Source organism: Equus quagga, unplaced genomic scaffold (genome assembly GCF_021613505.1).
Source record: "Equus quagga isolate Etosha38 unplaced genomic scaffold, UCLA_HA_Equagga_1.0 HiC_scaffold_70_RagTag, whole genome shotgun sequence".
Classification (NCBI taxonomy): Eukaryota; Metazoa; Chordata; class Mammalia; order Perissodactyla; family Equidae; genus Equus; species Equus quagga.
This window is the reverse complement of record NW_025794435.1, coordinates 10,026-37,600: the sequence shown is the minus strand read 5'-3', so window position 1 is coordinate 37,600 and position 27,575 is coordinate 10,026. Positions and strand designations below refer to the sequence as shown.

General features: G+C 35.9%; 1 protein-coding gene across 1 annotated transcript; it reads right to left on the bottom strand.

Moving 5' to 3' along the window:
- Window positions 1–5,135: 5,135 nt before the first annotated feature.
- On the bottom strand, window positions 5,136–27,166 carry MRPS31 (mitochondrial ribosomal protein S31; the record flags this gene model as incomplete). The annotated part of the gene is made up of 5 exons (XM_046649481.1): window positions 5,136–5,431; window positions 20,044–20,187; window positions 23,100–23,179; window positions 25,584–25,724; window positions 26,991–27,166. Coding segments are annotated over 5 exons (771 nt in total), but the record flags the coding sequence as incomplete, so codon positions are not given.
- Between the last annotated feature and the right edge of the window lie 409 nt (window positions 27,167–27,575).

The window sequence follows — 27,575 nt, the reverse complement described above, 5'->3', positions numbered from 1 at the left end:
TCCTTCCAAGGTCACCTGGCTATCAGTGGAATTCAGTTATTTGAGGCTGTAGAACTGAGGAACCCATTTTGTTGCTGGCTGTCAACCGGGGCTTGCTCTCAGCTCCTAGTGGCTCTAGTTCCTTGCCATGTGGCCCATTCACATGCCTTCTCACAGCATGGCAGTTTACTTCCTCAAAGCCAGTAGAAGACTCACCCAGTTGGCTAACGAGGAGCCTTACATAACGTAATGTAATCACAAGACTGACTAATTCCAGCACTTTTGCCACAGAACATAATCCAATCGAGAGAGTGACTACAACATCATCTTTGCCATATTCTATTTGCTAGAAGCAAGTCTCAGGTTCTGCTCACATTCAAAGAGAGGACGTAATTCAACGGAGATTATTTTAGGATATTTCCAATCCTTGAGAATTTCCAATCCTAATAGCTTTTATGTTTCTTTTTCTTGCTACACTACACAGACTGGGCCCCCAGTATAATGATGAAAATAAATTGTGATCTTATTTCTGTACACTGAAAACTATAAGACATTATTGAAAGAAGACATAAAGAAATGGAAAGATATTCCACATTCATGGGTTGGAAGAATAAACATAGTTAAAATGCCCATACTACCTAAAGCAATCTATAGATTCAACGCAATCCCAATCAGAATCCCAATGACATTCTCACAGAAATAAAACAAAGAATCCAAAAATTTGTATGGAACAAGAAAAGATCCTGAATAGATAAAGCAATCCTGTGAAAAAAGAACAAAGCTGGGGACATCACAATCCCTGACTTCAAGGCATACTACAAAGCTAGAGTAATCAAAACAGCACGATACTGGCACAAAAACAGACAAACAGATCAATGGATCAGAATTGAAAGCCCAGAAATAAAACCACACATCTATGGACAATTAATCTTTGACAAATATATATATATTTGGAGATGTGGCTAAGACCAATGTCAGAGTGTACTGCCTATATTTTCTTCTAGGTGTTTTATGGTTTCAGGTCTTACATTTAAATCTTTAATCCATTTTGAGTTAATTTTTGTGTATCGTACAAGCTAATGGTCTACTTTCATTCTTTGCATGTAGCTGTCCAGTTTTCCCAACACCATTTATAGAAGAGACTTTCCTTTCTCCATTGTATATTCATGGAGAGGATGTGGAGAAAAGGGAACGCTAATACACTGCTGGTGGGAATGCAAACTGGTGCAGCCACTATGGAAAACAGTATGGAGATTTCTCAAAAAACTGAAAATAGAAATACCATATGATCCAGCTATCCCACTACTGGGTATTTATCCAAAGAACTTGAAATCAATGATCCAAAGAGTTTTATGTACTCCTATGTTTACTGCAGCATTATTCACAATAGCCAAGATGGGGAAGCAACCCAAGTGTCCACCTATAGATGAATGGATAAAGAAGATGTGGTGTATATATACACAATGGAATACTACTCAGCCATAAAAAAGACAAAATCATCCCATTTGCGACAGTATGGATGGACCTTGAGAGTATGATGTTAAGAGAAATAAACCAGACAGAGAAAAACAAATACTGCATGATTTCACTCATATGTAGAAGATAATGAATATATGCATAAAGAGAAAAGATTAGTGGTTACCAGAGGGGAAGGGCGTTGAGAGGGTGGGCAAAAGGGATAAAGGGGCACCTATGTATGGTTATGGATAAAAACTAGACTATGGGGTGAGCATGATGAAGTGTATACAGGAATTGATAAACAATAATGCACAACTGAAATCACATGTTATAAATCATTATAATCCTAATAAAATTACTTGGAAAAAAAAACTGTGGTCTTGCCATCATAAAGGAAATGGTTAAATAATTCATTTGCTGTAGAGATTTTTGGAAATGCCATTTATCAGGTTAAGGGAGGTTCTCCAAGTTTGCTAGTATCTTTCTTTTAACTATAAATGACTGTGGAATTTTATCAAACCTTTTTTTTCTGCATCCTTTGTGGTGATATATTTTTTTTACTCCATTGTTAAACCACCCTTGCATTCCTGGAATAAACTCAACTCGATGGTGGTATCTTTTCTTCCCTATTCATTGCTGGATTTGTTTGCTATTTAGTTTTGGGTTTTTTAAATGTGTCTTCATGATTGAGATTAACCTTTGTTATTCTAATCTCTTGAAACTGAGTTGGAGTTTGTTCTTTTCTATGCTTTGGAATAATTTGTATAAGATTAGAATTATTTGCTTTCTGAAGGTTTAGAACTCTCCTGAGAAATGTTCTGGGCTTGTTGCTTTCTTTCTGAGAAGATTTTTCAAACAGGGATCCAGTTTCTTTAACGATTATTATTGTTTTTCTTTTTCTCTTTCCATGATTTTAATAATATTGTTTTGAGGAATTTGCTCATTTCATAAGTTTTCAAATTTCTTGGCATGAAGTTGTTCCTAATAGCCTCTTGGAAAAAAACTTTAACCTTTGCAGCATCTATAGTTATCCCCATTTTCATTACTAAGGTTTTTTCTTCCACTTATAAAGAAAATTCTTGAGAGATTTATTCGTCATTTAAAGAACCAGTGTTTGACTTTGTGGATCCTCTCTACTGTATCATTTCTATTACTTTCAGCTTTTATCTTAGCTCTTTCATTCTATTTCCTAAGACTTATTATTTTTCTAATATAGTCACGTAGTAAGCTTACTTCACTAAATTTCAGCCTTTCTTCTTTTTCAACATGTTATTTTTCTCTAATTACTACTTTAGCTGCATCCCACAAGTTTTGATTCATAGTGTCCACTTTCAATTTTTTTTCCTTTGACCCAGGAGTATGAGCTGTGCTTTAATTTCTGAACATATGGGGTCTTTCTAATTAGCTTTCAGTTACTAGTCTCTAACTTCACTGCAGTGTGATCAGTGAACATGTTCTGTGTCCTGCTGAAATTTGTTCAGAAATTTGTGCTTTATGGTCAGGTTTGTGATCAATTTTTATAAACACATGTGCTTGAAAAGTATTTAAAGCTATTAAGGTGCAATGATCTAAAAATGTCTAATAGGTCAAATTGTTAAGCTTCTGATTTGTCTGCTCACCAATTATTGTTAAAATATCTCAGCATAATGGCAGATTTGCTATTTCTGTGTACTTCTGTCAATTTTTGCCTTGTGTATTTTGAGTACATTATCAGGTGCAGACCAGTTTAGAATTGTTCTATATTCTTGATAGATTTATCTCTAATAATGCTTTTCAGGGTTTTTTTTTTCTGATATGAATATAGCTACACCAGATTTAACATTTGTCTGATATTTTTCCCATTTGCTTTCAACCTCTTGGTATTGTTTTAGTTGTGCCTCTGATAAAGTCTATCACCTGACATTTAAAAAAAATCCATCCTAACATAGCCTATGATTGTCATATATTTTAATCAAGCCCATAAGACATTATTATTATTGTTTAGAATTAACTTACATATTTACCACTTTCTTTGCTATTTCTTCTTGTATTTCAGACCTTAAATTTGGGATCATTTCTCTTTTGCCTGAAGTATATCTTTAGGAGTTTCTTAATGACTTGCTGGTAGCCAACTGCTTTTGTTTATCTGACAAGTGTATTTAGCCCTGATTTTTGAAAGATATTTTGTATTCTGTCCCCCTTTCCCACTAGTATGGCATGAGAAAAAATAGCCAAAATGAAGGCAGGAATAGGAAGGGAACACAAAAAAAAGGTACCAGAAATAAATCCAGTAACCCAGTCATATCACTAACTACAATGAATACACATGAACTAAATACCCACATTAAAATAGAAAATTTTAAGTGTTCCAGTGTACCTGAAAAGAACGTATTCTGCTATTGTTGGGCACAGAGTCCATATATGACTGAAAGAGCACTGTTTTAACTGTGAATTGATGTCTTTCATAAATTGAAAAAATTCTGATTACCCACAGATAGCCTTTGACCTTTTCCTTCAATTCTCTCCTTCTGGAAATCTGACTGCACAAATGTTACTTTTCTACATTAATCTTTACCTCTCTTTCGTATCTTTTCTCTGTTTCTCTCTGCTGCACATGGATAATTTCTTTAGATCTATTTGCCAGTGTCTAATCTGTTAAACTCCTTCACTAAATTTTTTTTTTCAATTCTGTTTGATCATTTTTAGTTTCCTGCTCTACATTTTAAGTCACATATATTTTATATTCTGAATATGGTAAGCCCGGTATTTAAAGGCTTTGTGAGTCTGATTGTGTCGTCTGCTGTTTCTGCTGGTGTGTATTCACAGTGCTGTTTCCTTGTGTGTTTTCTAATTCGAAGTCTGGGTTTATGGTGGGTTCCTTGACGTGATTTTTGTTTGCTTGTGCCAGGGGCCTGAAACACTACTAGCTTGAGGACACTGTAAACTAAGTTCTTGTTTTGAGTTTCTTTAGAATCTTCAGTCTTCTAAGTTGTATGAATTTGAATCACACTGCTAAGCACCCTAATGGAAAATAAATAGTTCTAACTTTGGCATAAATACCTCAAGTACTAGTGGGAATTAGAATAAGCCCTTTATTTCAACAAGGTTACTTCTCTGTAGTGACCCAGACTTAGGCAAGGGTTGTTAATTTGGTGTGAAATTTATAAAAAATATAAATATGTGTATATCCAAATATAGAAAAAATATGTAAATATATATAGTCTATACATATAAAACTGTCTATAAATCATCTCAACTGTTATAGCCCTCTGATGTCATCAGATATATGGCTAATAACTGTATTTCAAAGAAGTATGGTTACTGAATGAAAAGAAAAAGTGTGGAGGAGTTGTACTATTATTAATTCTAGATATTCTTTTGTTGTTGTTCTTGAGAAAGATTTGCCCTGGTTAACATCTGTGCCAGTCTTCCTGTACTTTGTATGCGGGTTGTTGCCACAGTGTGGCTGCCAATGAGTGGTGTACAGGCCTGTGCCCGGGAACTAAACCTGGGCCGCTGAAACAGAGCATGCTGAACTTGACCACCAGGCCATGGGGCCAGCTCTAGATATTCTTTTTAAGAATTGCTAGTTGAATCTAGGAATGCTGATAATTCTTTTCCATGTAAGAATATTTTTCAGTTACCAGTATATACTTTTAAATAATTTAACGTTTATACCATTCAAATCAGATGCAATAATTAACACAATACAGGAAAACTTCTAGTAAAATTATTTATTTATAATATCAATCTTCAACAGCTCGAAATAAAAGTTTCCAAGGTCTTTAATTGAAATGTATGTTACTGTCTTTTAGAATGTCCCGTTTTTCATTAAAATAATTTTTAAACCACTCTATGTGTTCGACCTTCTGTTTAACACTCAGATATGGGTTTTTGGAAAGGCCGCAGGTCACCAGCTCCATGAAGTGGCGAATTGGTCCTTGTTTTGGAAAATCCTCCAGGTATTTATCCAGAAATACATGTTCATAAAATTCTGAACCATCATCATCAAAACCTAGGAAATAAGACAATTTATTACACTATAATTGTGAATGTAAAAGCTACATCATAAAATTAACATTAATGAGGTAATATAGTATTACAGTAAAAGGCATGAACTTTGGGGTTAGAAATAGGTTTGCCCACCAATTTAACAACGGTGTGACTGGGCAAACTAACTTCTCTGAACGTTAGTTTCCTCAGGCATAAGAATGTGGATTAAAACAGCACCTTTTTCATGAGGTTTCTGTAAAGATTAAATAGACACCCAGCTTATCCAGCTCTTTTACAATGCTTAGCATACTGTAAACGTTTAAAGTGCAGCAGCAATTACTGCTAATGAATATTCTAATATCTAAAGCAACCACTACAAACTACAAATTACATTAAAAGAACATAAATAAAACAAGATGGAATCCTAAAATACGTTCAAGCAGCCCATAGGAAGCCAAGAAAAGACAGAGGAATCAAAAACAGAGAGAATGAACAGAAAACAAATAATAAAATGGTTTTTTGCCACAAAATGTCCGTACAAAACAAACTTCAACACATTTAAAATAAGTGAAACAATATATAGAATGTTTTCTAATCACAATGGAATCAAACCAGAAATCAGCACCAGAAAGACAACAGGAAAATCTTCAAACAGACTTAAGTCCTAACAAATCAATAATTACTTCACATGCAGATGGTCTAAATACACCAATCAAGACAGAGACTGGCAGAGTAGATGTAAAAACATGATTCAACTATATGCTGTCTACAAGAAACTCACTTCAAAAATAACAGAGGTAGGCTGAAGTAAAGGGATGCAGAAAGATATATCTTGCTAACATTAATTTTAAATAAAAGAAAGCATGAGTGGCTATATGAATATCAGATAAAGTAGACTTCACAGCCAAGAAAATTACTAGGGAGAAATAGGAACATTACATGATAAAAGGATCAATCCACCAAGAAGACATAGTTATCTGAATTATGTATGCACCAAACAACAGAATTTCTAAATACCTGAAAGAAAAACTGATAGAAATAAAGGGGAACTAGAAAAATCCACAATTACAGCTGGAGATTTCAATATACCACTGTCAGCACTTGAGAGAACTACCAGGTAACAAATTAGCAAAGATATAGAAGAACTGAACAACATCAACCAACAGGATCAAACTGACGTCGACAGAATACCAAACTACTGTAGCACACAAAATTCTCCTCAAGCATCCATGGAACATTCACCCAGCTAAACCATATCCTGAGCCACAAAACAAACTTCAACACATTTAAAATAAGTGAAATAACACATAGTATGTTTTCTGATCATAATGGAATCAAACCAGAAATCGATAACAGAAAGACAAAAATCTGGGACTGGCTCCGTGGCCGAGCATTCCAGTTTGGTGGCTCAGGGTTTGGCTGGTTCGGATTCTCATCAGGCCATGCTGAGGTGGCATCCCACATAGTAGAACTAGAATATACAACTATGTACTGGGGGGGCTTTCGGGAGAAGAAGAAGAAAGAAAGAAAGACAAAAATCTTCAAACTGTTGGAAATTAATACACTTATAAACAACTCATGGGTCATAGAGGAAATCTCACAGGAAATTAAAAAAAACACAGAATTGAATGAGAATGAGCACTACAAATCAAAATTTTGTGGGATACAGCTAGAACAGTGCTGAGAGGGAAATATATAGCACTAAATGTATACATAAGAGGAAAATCAATAATCTAAGCTGCCACCTCAAGACCCTAGTAAAAGAAGAGCAAAATAATCCTAAAGCAAGCAAAAGGAAGAAGTAATAAAGATAACATCAGGAACAAAAAAATTAAAAGAGAAAATCAATGAAACTGATATCTGGTTCTTAAAAAAAAAAATCAGTAAAATTGATAAATCTCTAGCATGTCTGATAAGGGACAGAAAGCACACACGACCAATATCAGGAATGAAATTTACCATTATAAATCCTAAAATCATTAAAAGGACAATAAAAGAATACTACAAACTACTTTGCACTCACGAATTCAACAACTTGAAAAAAATGAACAACTTAAAATCCATTAAACTACCAAAACTCAACGAAAATAAAATAGACAACCTGAACAGTCTTTTAACTATTAAAGAAAAGGAATGTATAATCTAAAAGCTCTCAAAAAAGAAATCCCCAAACTCAGATCACTTCACTGGAGATTTGATCAAACATTTAAAGAAGAATTAACACCAATTTCACACAATTTCTTCCAGAAACCACAAGAAGAAAGGATACTTTCTAACTCATTTTATGAGGCCTGTATTACTTTGTTACCAAAACCAAAGATACATCAGCAACAACAAAAAAGACAGAGAGAGAGAACTATCAACCAGTATCGCTCATGAACTTAGAGGCAAAAACTTTAAACAAAATTAGCAAACAAATCTAACAATGTATAAAAAGACTTACATACCAAGATCAAGCGGAATTTATTCCAGGTATGCAAAGCTGGTTAAATACTTGAAAATCAATGTAATCCACCATATCAGCAGGTTAAAGAAGAAAAATCATATGATCCAACACTCATTTTGATAAAAACTCTCAGCAAATTAGGAAAAGAGAGAAACTACTTCAATTTGATAAAGAGCATCTACACAAAATCTAAAGCTAATGTCATACCTAGTGGTGAAAGACTGAAAGCTTCCCCCCCTAAGGTCATGCACAAGGCAAGGAGGTCAGCTCTCACCAGTCTTATTCAACACAGCACTTAAAGTTCTAGCCACTGCAATGAGGGAGGGAGGAAGAAAGGCATATAGATAGGAAAGGAAGAAATAAAACTCTATTTGCAGACGACATGATTGTCCACATTAGAAAATCCCAAGGAATCCACAAAAAAAAAGCTCCCAGAACTAATTAGTGAGTCAGTAAGGTTATAGAACACAAGATAAACACATAAAAATCAATCACATTTCTAATTAAATTTAAATTGGAAGACTCAACATATTAAAGAAGTCGATTCTCTCCAAATTAATCTATATGCACTTCCTATCAAAATCGCAGCAAAGTTTTGCCACAGTCGAGCTTATTCTAAAATTTATATGGAAAGGTGGAAGTCCTGGAATAGTTAAAACAATCTTGAAAGAGAATAAAGTGGGAGGAATAATGCTAAGACTTACTATACTGCTAGAGTAATCAAGAGCATGGTATTGGCAGAGGGACACATAGATCGATAGAACAAAATCAAGAACCCAGAAATAGACCCTGTTATGGACTGAGCTATATCCACAGTTAATATGGACAACTGATAGGTTGAAGTCCTGACCCCCAAGGTGACCTTATTTAAAGAGAGGGCCTTTAAGGAGGTAAATAAGGTTAAACGAGGTCCTAAGACTAGAGCCCTGATCCAAAAGGAGTGGCATCGTTACAAGAATGGGAAGAGATACTAGGAGTGCACACAGAGAGAAGACTACGTGAAGACAAAATGAAAAGGCAGCCCTCTGCAAGCCAAGGACAGGCCTCAGGAGAAACCCACCCTGCTGACACCTTGATCTTGGACTTCTAGCCTCCAGAATTGTGAGAAAATTGATTTCTGTTTTTTTAAGCCACCTCGTCTGTAGTATTTTGTTATGGTAGTCCTAGCAGACTTTTTAAAATTTGTTTATTTTTATTGAAGTATAGTTAACATATAATATTGTATTAGTTTCAGGTATACAACATAGTGATTTGACAAATACACCCAACATTTTACAAAGGTGCAAAGACAATTCAATGGAGAAAGGATAGCCTTTTCAACAAATGGAGCCGGAGCAATTGGATATTTATCAATTTAAAAAAACTATAAATCTTAAAGAAAAAAACAGAGGGGAAAAGGTTCTGGGACTGGCAAAGAACTTGACACCAACAGCATGATCCATAAAAGGAAAAATTGGACCCCATCAAAATTAAGAACTTTTGGTGTACGAAAAACTCTGTTAAAAGGATGAAAAGACAAACTACGGACTGGGAGAAAATGTTTGCAAACCATATATGCAACAAAGGACTAGTATCTGGAATATATAAAAATCTCTCAAAACGCAACAGTGAAAAAACCAGACAATCCAATTAGAAAATGGGCAAAAGACGCAAAAAAAGAGAAGAGACATTTCACTGAAGAAAATAGACATATGGCAAACACACATATGAAAAAGATGTTCAACCTCATTAGCCATTAGAAAAACGCAGATTAAAACCACGATGAGCTATCAATGCACACCTCTCAGAATGTGAACACATCTAAAAGAAAAGACAATGACAACATCAAATGCTGGTGAGAATGAAGAGATATTAGATCATTATGACATTGCTGGTGGGAACATAAAACAGCAGAGTCACTCTGGAAAATAGTTTGGAAGTTTCTTGAAGAACTAAACATGCGGGGCCGGCCCCGTGGCCCAGGGGTTAAGTTCACACACTCCGATTCAGCGGCCCAGGGTTTCACTAGTTTGGATCCTGGCTGCAGACATGGCACCACTCATCAAGCCATGCTGAGGTGGCATCCCACACGCCACAACTAGAAGGACCCACAACTAAAAATATACAACTATGTACTGGGGGGGCTTTGGGGAGAAAAGGGAAAAATAAAAGAATAAAGAACTAAAAAACTAAACACGCAACTACCATATGACCCAATTGCTCTCCTAGATATCTGTCCCAGGGAGATGGGAATTTACATTCATACAGAAACCTACACATGAATATTTATGGCACCTTTATTCATAATAGCCAAAAACTGGTAACAACCCAGATGTCTTTTATCAGGTGAATGGTTAAACAAACTGGTACATTCAAACCATGGAATACTGCTCAGAAATAAAACAAAACGATAAAAAACCCTATGGATTTTTTAACAAAACAAAAACAATGAAAAACCCTAGGCAACAACTTGAATAAATCTCCAGAGAATTAATCATGCTAAATAAAAAAAGCCAATCCCCAAAGGTTACATATTGTATGATTCCATTTGTATATATTTCTTGAAATAACAAAATTATAGAGATGGAGAATGGATTTAGTGATTGCCAGGGATCAGGACGGAGAAGGGAGGGCAGCAGGAGGCAAGGAGATGTGGTTATAAAAGGGCTGTAAAGAAGGATCCTGGAGGTGAGGGACCTGTTCTGAATCTTGACTGTGGTGGCGGTCACATGAATCTACATATGTGATAAAATTGCACAGAACTAAACACACACACACTCACACAAAGGAGTACATGTGGAAGTGGTGACACATGAACATGGCTGAAGACTCCAGCAATGCCAATTGCCTGGCTGTGATGTTGTACTATGGTTATGCAGGACACAACTACTAGGGGAAAATGGGTAAAGGATGTACAGGATATTTATTATTTCTTACAACTGCATGTGAATTCACAATTACCTCAAAATAAAAGCTTTAAAAAATGCTTTCTAATCACTTAGAATTATTTTATACTTACTGAGATACTTTCAAAATTTTGGATACTTAAAGATCTACACATCACTCTTATAAAAACTAAAATACATAAAAAAATACATCAAGGCATTAGACTGCCAAATGGCCACATATCACTCCTACGATTGTATACGTGCCCCTCTGCAATGTGACTTTACCATTCTTCCCACAGAGCCTGTTTCCCACCCTTGAATTTGGGTGGGCCAGGCGATCTGCTTCGGTCCACGGGATATTACCGAACGCGATGCAAACAAAGGCGTGAGCAGTACTGCACATCAATCCTTGCTCTCCCCTGCTATTAGGAACTCTTCTACAGCCATGCAAACAAGCCCAGGCTAGTCTGTGAGATGAGGAGTGACACATAAACCAGTTATCTCCATCTCCCCTGACAAGGGCCTGCACCAGCAACCAGACATGTGAGAAGGCGCTCTAGAACAACCCACTCCCAGCCAACCCGCCAAAACCAAACAGAAAACCCACAAACTCATGAGCAATTACAACTCAGCTGTTGTTTTACTAAATTTTGGTGTGGCTTGTTATGCAGCAAAAACAGATACAATTGGTTAAGGTATTCCTAAGCCTTCTTCACATTCAGAATCCAACTCTCCTGAACTGGCTTTTCAACTCTGAGTTGTCAGTGGTCATGGTTTTGTACATGCTATTAAGAACGTTCAGGATGCAGCATTTCTTAAGAGTGCTCCCCTATGGCCCCTTCTGACACCCCTTCTGCAAGTGCAGAGGCACACACACAACAGGCAATGAGAACGACTTCTTCACTGATGCCAGGCTATCATGATAAGATGCATCATGATTTCAGAGATATTAAAATGTTGAAAAACAAGAGTATGTCATATTCAGTGAAATACAGTAAAACAGATGTGTATGAAGTAAAAAAAAATGGAAGTTGTTCTCTAACCCACACCCCTCAACAACTTCTACTCACATCTCCCAAGGCTAATCACTGCTAACATTTTGGTGTATATCCTTCTAGTCCTTTTTCTATATGCATATGTATTTTTTTCCTTTTTCTTTTTTTGTGAGGAAGATTTGCCCTGATCTAATATGTGTTGCCAATCTTCCTCTTTTTCTGCTTGAGGAAGATCGTCACTGAGCTAACATCTGTACCAATCTTCCTCTATTTTCTGTAGGATGCTGCCACAGCATGGCTTAACAAGTGGTGCTAAGTCCACGCCTAGGATCTGAACCTGCAAACCCCGTGCCGCTGAAGCAGAGCACGAACTTAACCACTACACCATTGGGCTGGCCCCTGGATTTTTTTTAACAACACAAATTATTGTTTTAAAAAATTGTTTTGAATCCCATTCAGAATTCTCTATGGCTCTCAACAGTTTATATCACCAAGCAAGTCTGTTACTCCTTTACTTTTTTTTAAAGGCAACATGCACCTGGGAGTGGCAATGGGAGGAATGCAATATAGAGAAGTTAAAATGAAAAATCCAGCCTCACTTCGCTAAAGGTCTTTCCCATACGCTCAAACACTATTAACAGTTTCATGTGACAACTATTCTATTAAAACATCCAATATGGCTAATGTTGTAAAATGAAAAACAGGTCAGGGCAGGTTTAAATTTCCAATATATTTGAAAGAGAGTATGTCAGAGCTGAAAAATAAGGTCTGCAGCATCGGGAACATAATAAATCAAGGTGATAACTGCTCTCAAAAACCCAAGGGTGACTACCGGATTGAGACTTTTTTCTTGTTTGTTAGTTCTTAGTATCCTTAGGTGTACTAAAATATAACACTTAAGACAGAAAATTTTGCAAGAGAAACTGTTGAAAAAAAATAGTCATATTAACACAAGCTCAACAGTTAATTTATTAAATCATTAATAGACATTGGTCTGAAGACTGACTATCCCCGACATACAGGAAGTTCTAATGGGGTAGATGGACATAGTAATTATGACTATGCTATATCAAGGGAATAGAGCATCTAAAAAGGGCGTAGGTAATCTTATTTCTTATTACCCTTGCTCTAGATAAGAGATCAACAATCTGTTTAATTTAGAATGCTCTAGGAGGACATAATGAATAGACCTTCCTGAATGAGTCAATGAATGAACGAGAGCTAAGTGGCATTGGTAAGTATAAAACAAAGGGAAAGAGAGAGAGCTAAAGAGGGGATACTCTATACAAAGTAAGTTCCAGATAGATTAAAGAGGAAAACGCTAACAGATCTAACTATATAAAAACTAAAATCTCTGTTGGTTAAAGACATTCTAAACAGATCAAAGATTAAACAGCAAGGACTTCTAGTTAAAATGTAGTAGATCGAACCCATGCTTTTAAAATCTCCATTCCCTTCTAATATCTACCAAAGGGCAGTAAAAGGAATAAAAGTATAAATGCACAAAGACAAAGAGAACAACAGACAGAAGATATCAGAAAACTTTAGAAGGAGGAAAGCGGACATATGAGTAGTAACTGATTTAGCAGAGGCAAGGCTGCTAAAACCAAACACCTGGAGACAGGAAAGAAAAAAAGAAGCAAACAGGCTTCAAGGGCTTCAGGAATTACAGGCCCCACATACCACTGAAATTAGGAGTGGGGATGAGGGACAAAAAACGGGATTAATTAAACCTAGTTTAGGGAATAGTTAGATCGCCCACATCCCATCTTCCACCCGCACCTCCAGATGACTACACGACTCATTCCCAAAGAAGATGGGCAGTTTACTTGTGGGAGAAATTAAAATGGGAAAAAGGAATAAGTCATTGACGTGATAAGAGGGGAATTAAGTGAAAGTCTGTATGCTGAATGAGACACCCCCCATCCCTTCCCCTGCAGTTCTCAGAGCACAGCCAAGGCCTACAGCCTCAAGCCAGTGGTGAGAAGATGAAAAGAACTATAAACATGGAGTTGCGATGTCTCCAAATTGGCTCCTTCCCAACTCCTCTGACAGGAAGCCCATCAGCTGACAAGTCTCACCATGCACACACATCCAATAAATAGCTTTTGATGGTCTTCAACTCTAAAGTATGAACAAACATCCAAAGAACAGCAGACGTTTTAGGAGAGCCTCTAATATGAATGAGAAACATATTAGCAGAAACTCATACCCACCTGTCAAAATCCACTTTCCATTTATCAAAGTAGAAGAATTAAAAACCTGTACCTGGCTGTTCAGCAACGTTACATTTTCCAGCCCCCTTTGGGTTAGGTGTGGCCATATGGTTACATTTTCATCAGTGTAATATGAACAGAAGTGACCTGTGACATTTTCAAGCCATGGCCTTTAAGATAGCGGGGTTGCTTACATTATACCCTCTTTGCCCCTTCTTGTGAGCCTGAGCACAATGTTCCTGTGATTCATCTTTAATCATGCACATGAGGAAAAGACCCCATGGGAGGGAAGATAAACAAAAGGGAAGAAACCTGGATCCCTGGCTAACTGTGTGCAACACGGCTGCTCACTGATCTGGGACTTGAACTAGTAATCAAATAAATTTCTCTCCTTTTAAACAACTACATTTATGGGGTCTCAATGAAACAGCAGCTAGTGTTAACCTAATACAAACTCCAAAACAAAAAGGAACTCTGAGGAAGCCAAAAGAATGTGGGTAACAGAAGAAAATCAATCTAATACTAAGAATAACAACAATTTTTTAAAAGATGGAGGGGTAGAAGTTAAAAATGTGATAATAGAAACAAAAACCCAAGAGAAAGTAGTAAGATAAAGTTGAGGAATGTTCCCAGAGCACAGAACAAAAAGATAGAGAAGAGAGATTAGGAGGCCTAAATTACCAAATAAATAATAAAAGAAAATTTCTCCAGAAGGGAAGAAGTTCCCAGATTAAAGGCCCCCATGGTTCCTAGAACAACGATTTTAAACAAATAAAATCCCTTACCAAGGATCATTATTCTGAGACTTAGGAATATTACAGTCATACTAATGTAAACATGGATACAGACCAAACAAAAACTGTGATATATCTATTTTGAGAGGATGAGCAGAAGACACACACACTAGATCATATCTAAAATGGATAACAGAATTAAACAGATAATTTAGAAATGTAAAAAATAAAATAGAGCCAGGGCCCGGCTCCATGGCCAAGTGGTTACGTTTGTGCATTCCTCTTCAGCACCCTGGGGTTTCGCTGGTTTGGATCCTGGGCGAGGACATGGCACCGCTCATCAGGCCATGCTGAGGTAGCATCCCACATGCCACAACCAGAAGGACCCACAACTAAAATATACGACTGCATACTGGGAGGATTCGGGGAGAAAAAGCAGAAAAAAAAAGATTGGCAACAGTTGTTAGCTCAGGTGCCAATCTTTAAAAAAAAAAATAGACAGCCAAAAGATTGAAAGAGGTTAGCTCTCAGAACAGACCTGATTATGTGGCAAAAGGAACTGCTTTATAACTATAAACTATAACCTTACTATGATTTAAAAAATCAAATTAATCTAAAAAGAAAGAAAAGAGACAGATTGGGAGAGAATATTTCCAACTATATAATAGCTGAAGTAGTAAAGTCCATAATATATCAAGTTCCTGCAAACTGATAAAACCACCCAACAGAAAAAGGCAAAGGGTATGAAGACATAAGTCACAGAACAAACACAAAATAGCCAATAAACATACGAAAAGATGCACAAGCTGGTTAGCAAGCCAGGAAATGCAAATAAAAACACCAATCATACCACTTTTTGCCCTGAATATTTGAAAGATAATTAAATCTTCAGCATTAGGCAAGGTGTAAAGAAACAGGATTTTCATATAGCTGGTTGGAGGGTCAACTGGCTATCTTTTTAGAAGAGAATGTGTCAATACTTACTGCACCTTAAAATATACCTACTGGTTGACCCTTCTCGGAGTTAAAAGTACTCAAACATGTACAGAAGGACAGCTATAAAAGATTCTCTACAGCTCCAGGCATCAACAGAAAAAACGATAAAATAAACTACATGCATTCACGCAACGGCATACTATACAACTACTAAATAAATATAAAATAGTTCTATTTTAGAGAACTATAAAAACAAACAGAACAAAGTTGATCTCTATTTACTGATAAGGAAAGTTTTCAAGACATAGTGCTAAATAAAAAAAACTGCTGCAGGACAATATATGTGTGGTATGGGCCCATCTAGGTCAAAAAAAAACCGTGTAACTGCCATTTCAAGTGGACTGAGAGGACATATATCAAACTATAGACAATGGTTGTTTCAGGAAAACAGAAGAGAACTGAGGGATAAAGTAGACTCTCTATTTTTTCATATTATTTGACTTTTTGCAAGTAAACTTTCACATATTTATGTAACAAAATATTTTTTAATAAACAAAAGAAACGTAATATAGCAAAGAGAAAATAAGAGTGGAAAATTAAATATAAAAAAGAAATTCCACACGGTCGGGGCCGGCTCAGTGTTGTAGCAGTTAAGTTCATACGCTCCACTTTGGTGGCCCGGAGTTCACTGGTTCAAATCCCGGGCACAGATCTGCGCACTGCTTATCAAGCCATGCTGTGGCAGGTGTCCCACATATAAAATAGAGGAAGATGGGCACAGATGTTAGCTCAGGGCCACTCTTCCTCAGCAAAAAGAGGAAGATTGGCAGCAGATAGTAGCTCAGGGTTGATCTTCCCCCCAAAAAAGGGAAATTCCATATGGTATACAATCAACTAAGGTGACACAGGTTAATTCTGTGTCTAATTCTGCTTTAAATATCATTGCATGCAATTTAATATTACTAAATACAGCTAAAAATATGGTCCAATAAACAAAGGGCAAAAGCTAGTTAACAGCAATGACCAATTACTTTTGACAAGAGTATATTATAGCATAGAAGCAAATCGAGTCACCTTCACTTTGAATTGTTTCTACTTCTATTTATTGTCAAAACTACTACTTCTTTTCCTGTCAGTACTTTGAGGCTCTTGCTCATAGGCCATCATCTCATCTAAAGCAGCCAACAGATATCTAATCATCTTTATCCTAGCCCTAATTTTCTCCACACTATACCCTCCCACAAAACAACAGACCCTTCTTCAGAGTTTTATGGTAATTTTGAACTTTCCTAACTATTCTTGCTAGCTCATACTCCAGATACCCTAGCAGAGGATGGCAATTAGAAGTGAAAAAGTTTAAGCCAACTGAAAAATAAAAACAAAAGTGTGATTCACATCCCTGAATGAGTTTTTTTTGCCCACTGAAGCCTCTAAATTGAGACTTACTCTTGGAGAACATTTCCAAAACACCCTTAATTTGGTGGCATACATATGGCTAATGGATATTCAAGAGCAAGACTCTGTTAACTGGGTAGTGGTAAAATGTGATTAAATTTAATGAAAGCCAAAGCTAAAATAAAAACGATTTTATCATCAATCCAACATATAACAAATACTATAAAATCTAAGTGAGAACAGATCGATCTAACAGCTCTTGTAAATCTCCATGCTGGCAAAGCACAAAAGAAGGGGCAAACCAGTTCTCAAAACAAAACTGGAAAAAAGCTACTTTGAATTGGAAAAATACTTTATACGTTTTAAGTGGCAAAACAACAAACTGTAATTTTTTATATATTCATATAATTCATATATTCAACAGAGGGAAGTAAACTGTAAACATGGGACATGTCACTTTGTCATTTTCAGTGTTATGTTCTAAAACTGACATGAGCGCTAAAAATAAAACAAAACATCTTTCCCCAAAAGCATCAAAGTAAATCTTCATGAAGCTAATTATTAGTAGAGAGAGCATGACACTTTATTAATCTTAAAATTTAAGTATAAGAAATATAGGGGCCAGCCTGGTGGCGCAGTGGTTAACTGCACACTTTCCACTTCTCGGTGGCCCAGGGTTCGCTGGTTCAGATCACGGGTGCAGACATGGGACCGCTTGGCACAAAGCCATGCTATGGTAGGCGTCCCACATATAAAGTAGGGGAAGATGGGCATGGATGTTAGCTCAGGGCCGGTCTTCCTCAGCAAAAAGAGGAGGATTGGCAGTAGTTAGCTCACGGCTAATCTTCCTCAGAAAAAAAAAAAAGAAAAGAAATATGAAAGTAAGTCACTGAGTGTTGCAGCTCAGGTTCTGACACCAGTCTTTAAGGATTCAGAACTTCCTAAGTGCGTGCTGAGGGGAGTGATCAGAGTGAGAAAGTATCCACTGTTCCTTTCCTGTTTTCAATCAGATATCAACTGCCTTAAGGGGCTGGAAATGAGACAGGTCCCTTTCTGACCCTGAAGCATCAATAATATGTACAGTGTATATGGATACTTGTCACATTTATCTTCCCAACCTGAACAAAAAACACGTTTTTTTTCCTTTTTTAGAAATTAAACTTTCTCAAAAACCAGGTAATATTTAAGATGAATTCCTTTGGAGTTTGGACACTCAAGATTTTGATGAACTTTAAGTGTTTTCCTCTTGATGACAATGTACCACCAATTTACGCTTTCCTATTTACCCTATATTTGCTGGTTCCTAGAAAATACATAATATCCTCACTAATATTTTAAAAGTGTTACAGTATAGAGCAGAAAATAGTTACAGTAGCAAATCCCCTCACAATGTTCTTGTAGAAATGGATTCTGATGGTGATATTTACTTGCATAGTCTCCCTTTTTCCTCAGAAGAATCCCATAAGATAAATCCTATTATTATTCTCATCATTTTACAGATGGGGAAGTGAGGCTTGAGAGATTAAGTTCATAACTCAGAAATCTGAACTCCTAACCACTATACACTTCACTGTCTTTCCTAAATAAAGTCAGTTATTCTATTTCAATACCGGCTTTTAGAACCATGTTTTTAACCATGAGGACTTGGAACACCCAAGTTTCATCAAAATGAAATCTTCCCTTAATATCACACATTGTATTTTGTTAGTTTTCTGCTCCTTTTAAATTCCAGATCAGACAGGAGGGGAAAGGAACTAACATTTATTCATATGTATTATAATGCCAAGAACTGTGCTGAGCAACTCAATAACTTCACCTTATTTAATTCTTATAGTCTTCCAATGAGGTATCTTTAATTTTACAGGTGAGGAACTAAGCCTCAGGAGGTTAAATAATTTCCTCAAAAGCAAATGGCTAATAACTTACAGAGCTGGGCTCTGTACTCAGGTTTGCACAACGCAAAGTCCTTGGGTTTCTTTTTAACCTTACCCTGATACCTTCCAGAGTGCAGAAACCATAGTACTTTAAGAAATACACATGTTATATAACAGATGAAACACAGCATACTACATTACTGCATGTACCATACAAATATACAAAACATTAAGAATTCGTTAAAGGATTTGTAAGTCTCTAAAGTTTTCCTATACAAAGTAATATTGTATGAAGATAAAAGACTAAATATTTCTAATATTAAAGCTTCCATTCCACTTCTATTAATCCAAACAAAAAGTTATCAAAAATTAAAATGTTACAGTGACAGCATACTACTACAAAGGTTAAAATATGGAATACATTTTCCTAAGACTTATTGAGGTGTTTGCAATTTCTAGCCAATCTTACCATAAAAGTAAACAAATTCTTCTACTTGAAAATACACCTAAAAAAATCAATGAAAATGTTTAGCTGATGACAACATGGGTGCCATAAAAAAATTAATAGCACAGTAATACTGTCGTCCTTTCCTTGATTGAGAAAGAGGTAACATTTCCAGAAAAATCTCCAGGAAAGTAGACAATATTTTATTACCAGTTGAAGGCATCCAGGTTTGCAGCCAAAGAATTTCAAAGCCTCCTAAAATTTTTGCTTTGAGTGGCTTTGAGTATAAGAAATTTACACCTCATTAATGCAATTGTTTTATGAATGAAAGAGACCGGCATAAGACTTTAAGAGTTGTAATGTTCTCCAAAATTGAAGTATCATCTCATACCTAGTATTCAATGTATTAGAAGATTTACCAGGTAATCTCCTGCTTAGCAGTTAGGAAACTGTCATCATTTGCAGTTCTCAGCACTTTTATATCACAGAAATTCATGATGCATTTTTGTCATATAATTTTACTTCTTCATTTTCCTCATCAATGTGTAGAATTAAGTGAAATCATAACATTCTTTTTAAGAACACTGTCAGATTTCTTTTAGGACACCATAAAGATGTTAACACAAAGTTTCAAGATTCACATAAATATCTCAATTCTATAACTGAGTATCTGCCTGATTTACTCTCCATCACAGAATTTTACAAACGTCTGAAGTTAAGACTTACCTGCTTCATTGTTAATTGGGAACTCCCACAGTTTCCCCTCTTTCGTCCACTGGATCATCTCTTCAAAACCATTCTGAAAGGGCTGTTCATTTACTGCGGCTAACTGCTTAGCAAATTCCACATCCCACAGTGAAGGCGCTGTCTCTGTTTAATAAAAGCATTCCAAATAAGCACAAGTCAATGTAAATATCTTTATTTCTAAAAATGTTATGATCAACTCTGAATTGGTAATACATTTTCAGACCTTGAAGCTCATAATTAAATAGTATATAATGAAAGGTCACTCTCTGAAAGCTAAAACTGAAAAAAAAATGATGTATAAAGACTACAACTACAAAAATTGCAAGTCTTAACTTTTGTTTCACTACAATATCAGGTAATCAATTCCTAAAGTCTCACTGCCCCCTCTATTGGAAAGGAAAAAAGGAAATGTGTATTTTGTTTAAGGATGTTTTAATGAATGTGAATATTTTTTACACAACACGTGACTTTGATTCCAGCCGGTTTATCTCTATTTTTAGTCTGTCAAGGTAAGTCACTAATGTACTACTAATAAAGACCAAAAAAAGTTAAATTAACATAATTTTAATAACAATGGTAATAACACTACTACTAACCGATATTGAGCTCTTACTCTGTACTAAATGCTTTTTACGCATTAGTTCATTTAATCCTCACAGCCAACTCTATGAGTAAGGTAATACAGTGTTAGCTTATAACCATCTTCATATCATATGTTTCAATCATTTATTTGCTTTGGAAATTTAAGATGTCTTTCAAGAATAAGTCATATTCCCTCTAGTCATCGATGGTGGGAATGCAAAGCGGTAAAACCACTTTGGAAAACAGTTTGGCAGATTCTGAGAAAGTTGAGAATACACTTATCATACAACAATTTTACTCCTAGATATTTACCCAAAAGAAAACATATGTCTATACAAAGACTTGTACATGAAAGTTCATGCATGATCATGCCTCACCACACACTGACTGCTGGATATTGAGTATGCTGGCCTAGAACATTTGATACACAGAAAAGATCACAGCAGTTAGGCTCAGTTAGCCACATTTACAGAGTAATCATACAGTAAAATAACTTATCATGGTCACTTTTTTGATTTATTCAGTGGCCACTGATCAACTTATGTCTTTTCCATGATCATCATCCTGATCCTGATCATCATTAACAGCTGCCAATTAGTGAACGTCCACGGTGTTCCAGGCACTGTGCCTGACACTAATTATATTACTTCATTGAATATTTGAGATGTATGTATTTACCTCATTTTATACATGGGGAAAGGGAGACTCAGAGAGGTTCGTACAGCAGAATCTGAATTTGAATAACCAGATCTACCCAACACCAAAATTCTTTCTATTAAGCTATACTGCCTCTCAGTTCTATATTACTCCAGGATAAGCAATAGGGTCTATGACCCTATCCTTTGCAGCAGTGGTCAGAACTTAGTGGGGAGCAAAATGTCAGAATTATGGGACAGAAGAACTCATTCATTCAGTCAAATAATTATTAAATACCAACTATATGTCAGGTATTATTTTAGGTGGGAGGGAAATAGCAGCGAATAATCACTAAAATTAAGTTTGCACATTCTTGTTATTCTTGTATTTAATTGGGAACAAGACATTCTTTAGACTCATGCAACTATAGCTTATTAAAACAGTACCTTCGTTAGAGTAAATTTACATAAATTTGGACATTATTTTCCTTATTAGAGTATAATAATTTCATACTGTTTTATAAAATACATATAACTGCAGTACTTCCTTGCCAGCTAATTTCAGTTTTAGGAATAAGATTTCTGATTAAAAAAAGCAAGCTAGTTCCTTCAAGAACTAAGTGCCTCTTCTGGCTTTCATTAGGTGGACAATAGTAGCTGCCCTGACGACAAATTCCCTTTTTGAGGCAAGCTTAACAGCTGCCACTTCAACACAGGAGAGGTGATCCATTCTCCATGCCTGTATTTTGTATTCCCTTTTCATCAGACAGGACAGAATGCAGTTTTCCTAATACAAGAAGGGGGGCTGTTGTCTTAGCTTCACCTTCAGTTTAAATGAACAAACACTGATTAACTCCTTTCCTCTATGGATATATACTTACAGCTCAATTTGTTCAAAAAAAAGATTTAAGATTTACAATAACTAATTCCTCTTATTTGTAAGTCAACTGGCTAGGTGCTGCTGGGTATATAATCAATGAGACCTAGCTCCTGATATCAAGGAGTTTATCGAATAGTGGGAAAATCAGATATTTATATAAGTAGCTGATAGGAAGATTAAATGAGCCACTGGAGGCTTGCCCAGGAACTCAAATATAAAACTTGCAATTATTTCTACCAAGGTCCAAAAACCTAACTTACAATCTTTATAAATGGAAGTCACTTGTAAGCTGGAGACCATCTGTACTGAGTTTCTTCATTTATTTTAAATTATCAGTAAACCAAAGTTAATGTCAGGCAAGAGGATGCTTGTATTTCTCTTTTAGTTAGACCTAAAATGGCAAACTTGAAGGATTTGACTTCTTACCCAAAGAAGAAAGGGGGAAGAACAGAGAGCAAAGACTAACCATGTTTTAAGAAAAAACACTACAGGTCTGCTAAATACATTCCCTGAATGCTCTTCTTCCCATGTCTTAAATAGTCAGTAAATCACTTCAGTAAGTTACTTCCATAAACGCTATCTTCTCACCTAGACAGTGAGCTGCCTTAGGACAGAAACACAGTTTATCTTTACGTAATAGCACAGAGGAAGTAGGTGATCATTAATGTTCTAACCCAGGTTAGTAGCCAACCTGTAGCTCTGGATTCACGCAGCTGGTAGTACTTACCTCCCATTGTCTCACAGAATGCAACATTTCCAGGGAGAAATCTGACCAAGACCAGCAATGTCAACAACTACACTCATAAGCAAGATCCAGGCCGACGGCAGGGTGGAATATGAAAACACCTAACTTGTATGCAGTCAAAACATTAAGGATGTTTTTGAAAGATGGAATGTTTCTACACCTGAGAAATAGTGTTGCTCTTTTCTTAACAAACCTGCTTCAGGTGCCTCTTCAGTAACTGCCTTAAGATCAAAGATATTAAGTCTCTTTCCCTTGAATATATTTTTCCTAAGACTGAAAAAGAAAAAACAATTTATTTTAATGAATATTTTTATACATGATCAACAAAAAAATTGTTTGTGAGAAGAAACTTTTATAAAAATAATCAACGTAGAAATTAAAAATAATTCTAAGACCCACAGCAGACATTTTAACTAAATTGCCACATCTTTAGGACTGATAACTAAAAATAGAACCAATGCTGTTGAATTTTTGAATCATAATACAACAAGCAGTTAAAGCAGTTTAATTTCCAAAATACCTAACTGAAAAGACTAACTCAATTTGCCATGATTTTTACTTGATCCATTTCATATTACGGTTTTAGAAAACTCAATGTTGTAGAAAGCTATCAGAATATGCTAAATTAGAAGTTGTTAAAGTCCACATTTCTGTGTCCTTAAAGGGCAGAAAACACTGCATGTTTAACTACAAATTATAACTATAAAAGATTACACAAATAAAAACATTCCCACTTATAAAGCAATCGTTTTGTAATTTTAAAATAACAATTAACTTTCTTCACATAACTATTTTTAATTAACTGTTGAAATTAATGTCAGAGTTTAATAGGTAACTCTTCCTTGTACAATTTTAATCAACTGCTTTATGCATCAATTCACATTCCTATTGAATAAATTTACTGGCAGATTAAAATCCAGTTTATAAACTAAAAGGTTAGTTTTCTAAATAATTTTGAATTCTGGATCAAATTACTTTTTTCTACTAAATTAACTGAAAAATGCAAATATCATATTAAAAAGATACAGTGATCTCAAGTCATGTGAAGTTTCCCTCTAGCAAGTCCCCAAATACTTGTCAACAAAGGCATTTATGCCCAGAACCATCCTCAACCCCTGCACTCTCCCCACCCAGGAGACCCTCACCTTCACGTCAGGTCAACAGGATGATGGACTACAGTAACTCACAGTAAGAAGGGAATGATTCGCTAAAGTCCAGAATTTTAAAAGGGGAAGGGAAGGGAACAGACATTTGCTGTGTATCTTCTATATATAGTTTACACGTTTCCCTCCTATTCCTCAAGAAAGGCATTTAAGCTAGGCTTCATTTCAGCATTTTATAGATGGGGAAACAGACTGATGGGTCTGTGCAAGTTGCCCCAGGCACAGCATTCGTCAGTGGCACAGTGCCAGGATTGGAAGGCAGGCCAGCGTGACTCCAAAGCCAGTGCTCACACTCATCTTTGTGAGTGACTCACACCTCTCATCTCTAACCGAAGGAATCAGTCTAGAGTACGTTTTTGGTGACCAGTCCAGACCTGGATTGTCTCAGGCTGTCCCAAGTCAGAGCAGGGTGGACAACTTGGTATCTCACTATTGCTTCCCCTTATTCTAGAGTCCCTTAGTCAGCTTTTTAACACAGTCATTACATGCACATAAACCCCTTTCCTACTTTTTTAGCTTGTCACTTTTTAATTTTTAATGACAGTTAATATCATTAAAAGTCAAATTACGACATAGCATTCTGATATAGTTGCATGGAATCATCTCAGAGGATTGAAGTTAAATATATTTGAGAAATCTTAACTAAAACGCCAAGTACACATTCTGTTGTATTCAGTAATATGTCATAGATATAAAAGCACTTTAAATTAGTAATTCAAATAATCTTCCAAAGTCATTGTATCCTCCTGAACTTCCTTTGTTAACTACTGACCATCTTTTCCAATCTTCCTGTACAAATTAATAATTTAACTCAAGTTGCTAAGATTATACTTAAAACAAAATCCATGGCATACACAATGCATTGAAAACACTAATTGTGAGCACATCCTGGGTTAGTTTTTCTCAGACCATGCTAAATATCTGGTTCCTCCTCCACAACTATCACTTCATGGGCTTGAAGGAGAGAAAAAGAACAGAAATTTTATGTAAATACAGACAGCTTTCTATTATAAAACAACTATGTAAGGCATGACTTAGCATCTTTAAGAACTGCAAATTACCAAATTCAAATTGCCACAAATCACCTACTACTTTAGGGTATTATAATGAACTTCTTTTTTTGATGGTGGGTTATTTCTCTAACATATGAAGAAAGATGATTATATCAACAGATATAAAGGGTATATGAATATACATTGTTAGGTACATAATCAGAATGAAAAATAATGCCTCTTGCAAAACACTCATTTGTTCAGAATTCAGTCAGCTCCACTTATTCTGAACGAGGAGACCTTTATTCATTGTAGGTAAATGTGAAGCAGGGCCCATTTTGATTTATGGTATAGAAAATTCTAGGACTGCTAAACCCAGAACATCTTTCCCTCTCTAGGAAATGGTACATGGACAGTAAGAAGACAGATATAAATGCATCCATAATGCTCAGATATCGATTGGCAATAAAGTAAATCTACAGTTCAACAAACGAAACCAAACAGACTGCAAAGCTTCAATACCTTTTCCTAAGATCAGCGGTCTTCTCCTGGCCACCATAATCGTCAGATCCTTCATCAAACTGAATCTGATGCACTGGTCTCGTGCTAACTCGAGCTGTGGCAGACTTGGCAACTTTCATATCTGATATTATGTTACTGAAACTGAAATAAGAAAAAGGTCAAGTGTATTGCAAACATTAGCTACAGAGTAGTAACAAACTTGCTCAAACATGAGATTCACATCACTTAATTCATACTTTACTTCTATGCACTAATACAACATAAAAACTTATGTTTACATACAAGATTATACGTCACACATTAACATTCACATTTCACAGACCACTAAGATTTATGCTTCCCTCTTTTAAAGATGTTCTTCAGAAATGTTCATTTTAAACATTAAATTAAAAGTGTCACTTACGAAAAATTAACATCCAGATAAGGTGATATATAATCAACGTCGGTATAATTATCACCTGGATTAAAAAACTAAATTAAAGTTGAAATTTAGCCACATTTTTTGTTGCCTTGCATTTCTGAAAATATATATACAATGAGTGATCTGACTGACAGTCCAGTCACCTGTATTTGTTAACTTCCCAAGGTAAATCTGGTACACATGCTCACTGAGGACGACTGATTTAGATCACCGTTAAAAACAAAGCAGAGCCACCACTGACTACATTGCAGCAGCAGGCGGGATAACTTGGCCTAAAGTAATGGAGATGAGATGAGTGGAAAGATGTCAGCTAAAACATAAGAATAAGAGGAAAAAGAGAAGGAAAGAGGCCTGAAGATTATCATACTGTGTGTAAGACCAGCAAATTATTTAACTGAAAAAAATTAATATTCTCAGAGAAACTGTCTTATTCCGTTATTTATTTACTTATTTTTAAGAACATTACTAAATTTATCATTTCTTTTTCAGGGACCAAAAAAAAAAAATGCGTAATTTCTCAAAAGAAAAGCTTAACCATTCAATTAGTCTTTTAAAAACTGCAATCTTGGGGCCAGCCTCATGGCGTGTGGTTAAGTTTGTGCACTCTGCTTCGGCAGCCCAAGGTTCACAGGTTTGGATCCCAGGCGTGGACCTACACACCACTCATCAAGCCACACTAGGGCGGTATCCCACATGCAAAACAGAGGAATACTGGGACAGATGTTTGCTCAGGGACAATCTTCCTCAAGCAAAAAGAGAAAGACTGGCAACAGATGTTAGCTCAGGGCCAATCTTCCTCACCAAAAAAACCCCCTGCAATCTTACTTAAGACATGAGTTTTAAAAAAAACCAAATTGCTAATATTCCATCTATGAAGCATATTTTATATATAAATGAATCTATTATATATATTACTCACCAGTCACATAAAAAATAGCCTACTTTGAGATATCAGCCTTCCTGGCATAACTATTTGATTCACTAACCTAATTTTAGGTCTTTCTCCTTCTTTCTGTGCCCTTGAGTCTTCCTCGTGCTGCCGGAGCTGCCTGAGCAGCTCTGACTTGGTTGTCTGCTTGTCAAAAGGGAGAGAATCTGCAACAGCAGATGCAGCAGCCACCAACTCAGGACTCAGGGACTCACTTCTGAAAAAGAAAATGAAAAACAAATGAGAAAGAAAAAAGAGGGATTACTTATTATGCCATTAGTATAGTGGAATGTAAAATGAATTTTTTCAGAGGAAACTTTTGCTGTTCAAAAAGGTACTCAATTTCTGACAAAATCAAGAATTCTTAAATATTAGGTATTGGTTTTATATAAATTTTGAAATGTTAAAGGTTAAAGTTCATGGACACTTGCTGAAGCACAACACTAAGTCAGAACAATACATTAAGGTGGAAAGGTGAGGGATCAGCCTTAAAAATTATAAATTGGTGGATTGTTTAAATTAGATGTCATTTTATTTCAAAAACAATATATATTGTAAGCAATATAAGAGTGGCTAACCCTGTTCATACAAGCTGTAACCCGAAAACTGGAAACAACCCAAAAGTCTATTCCAGGAGAACAGA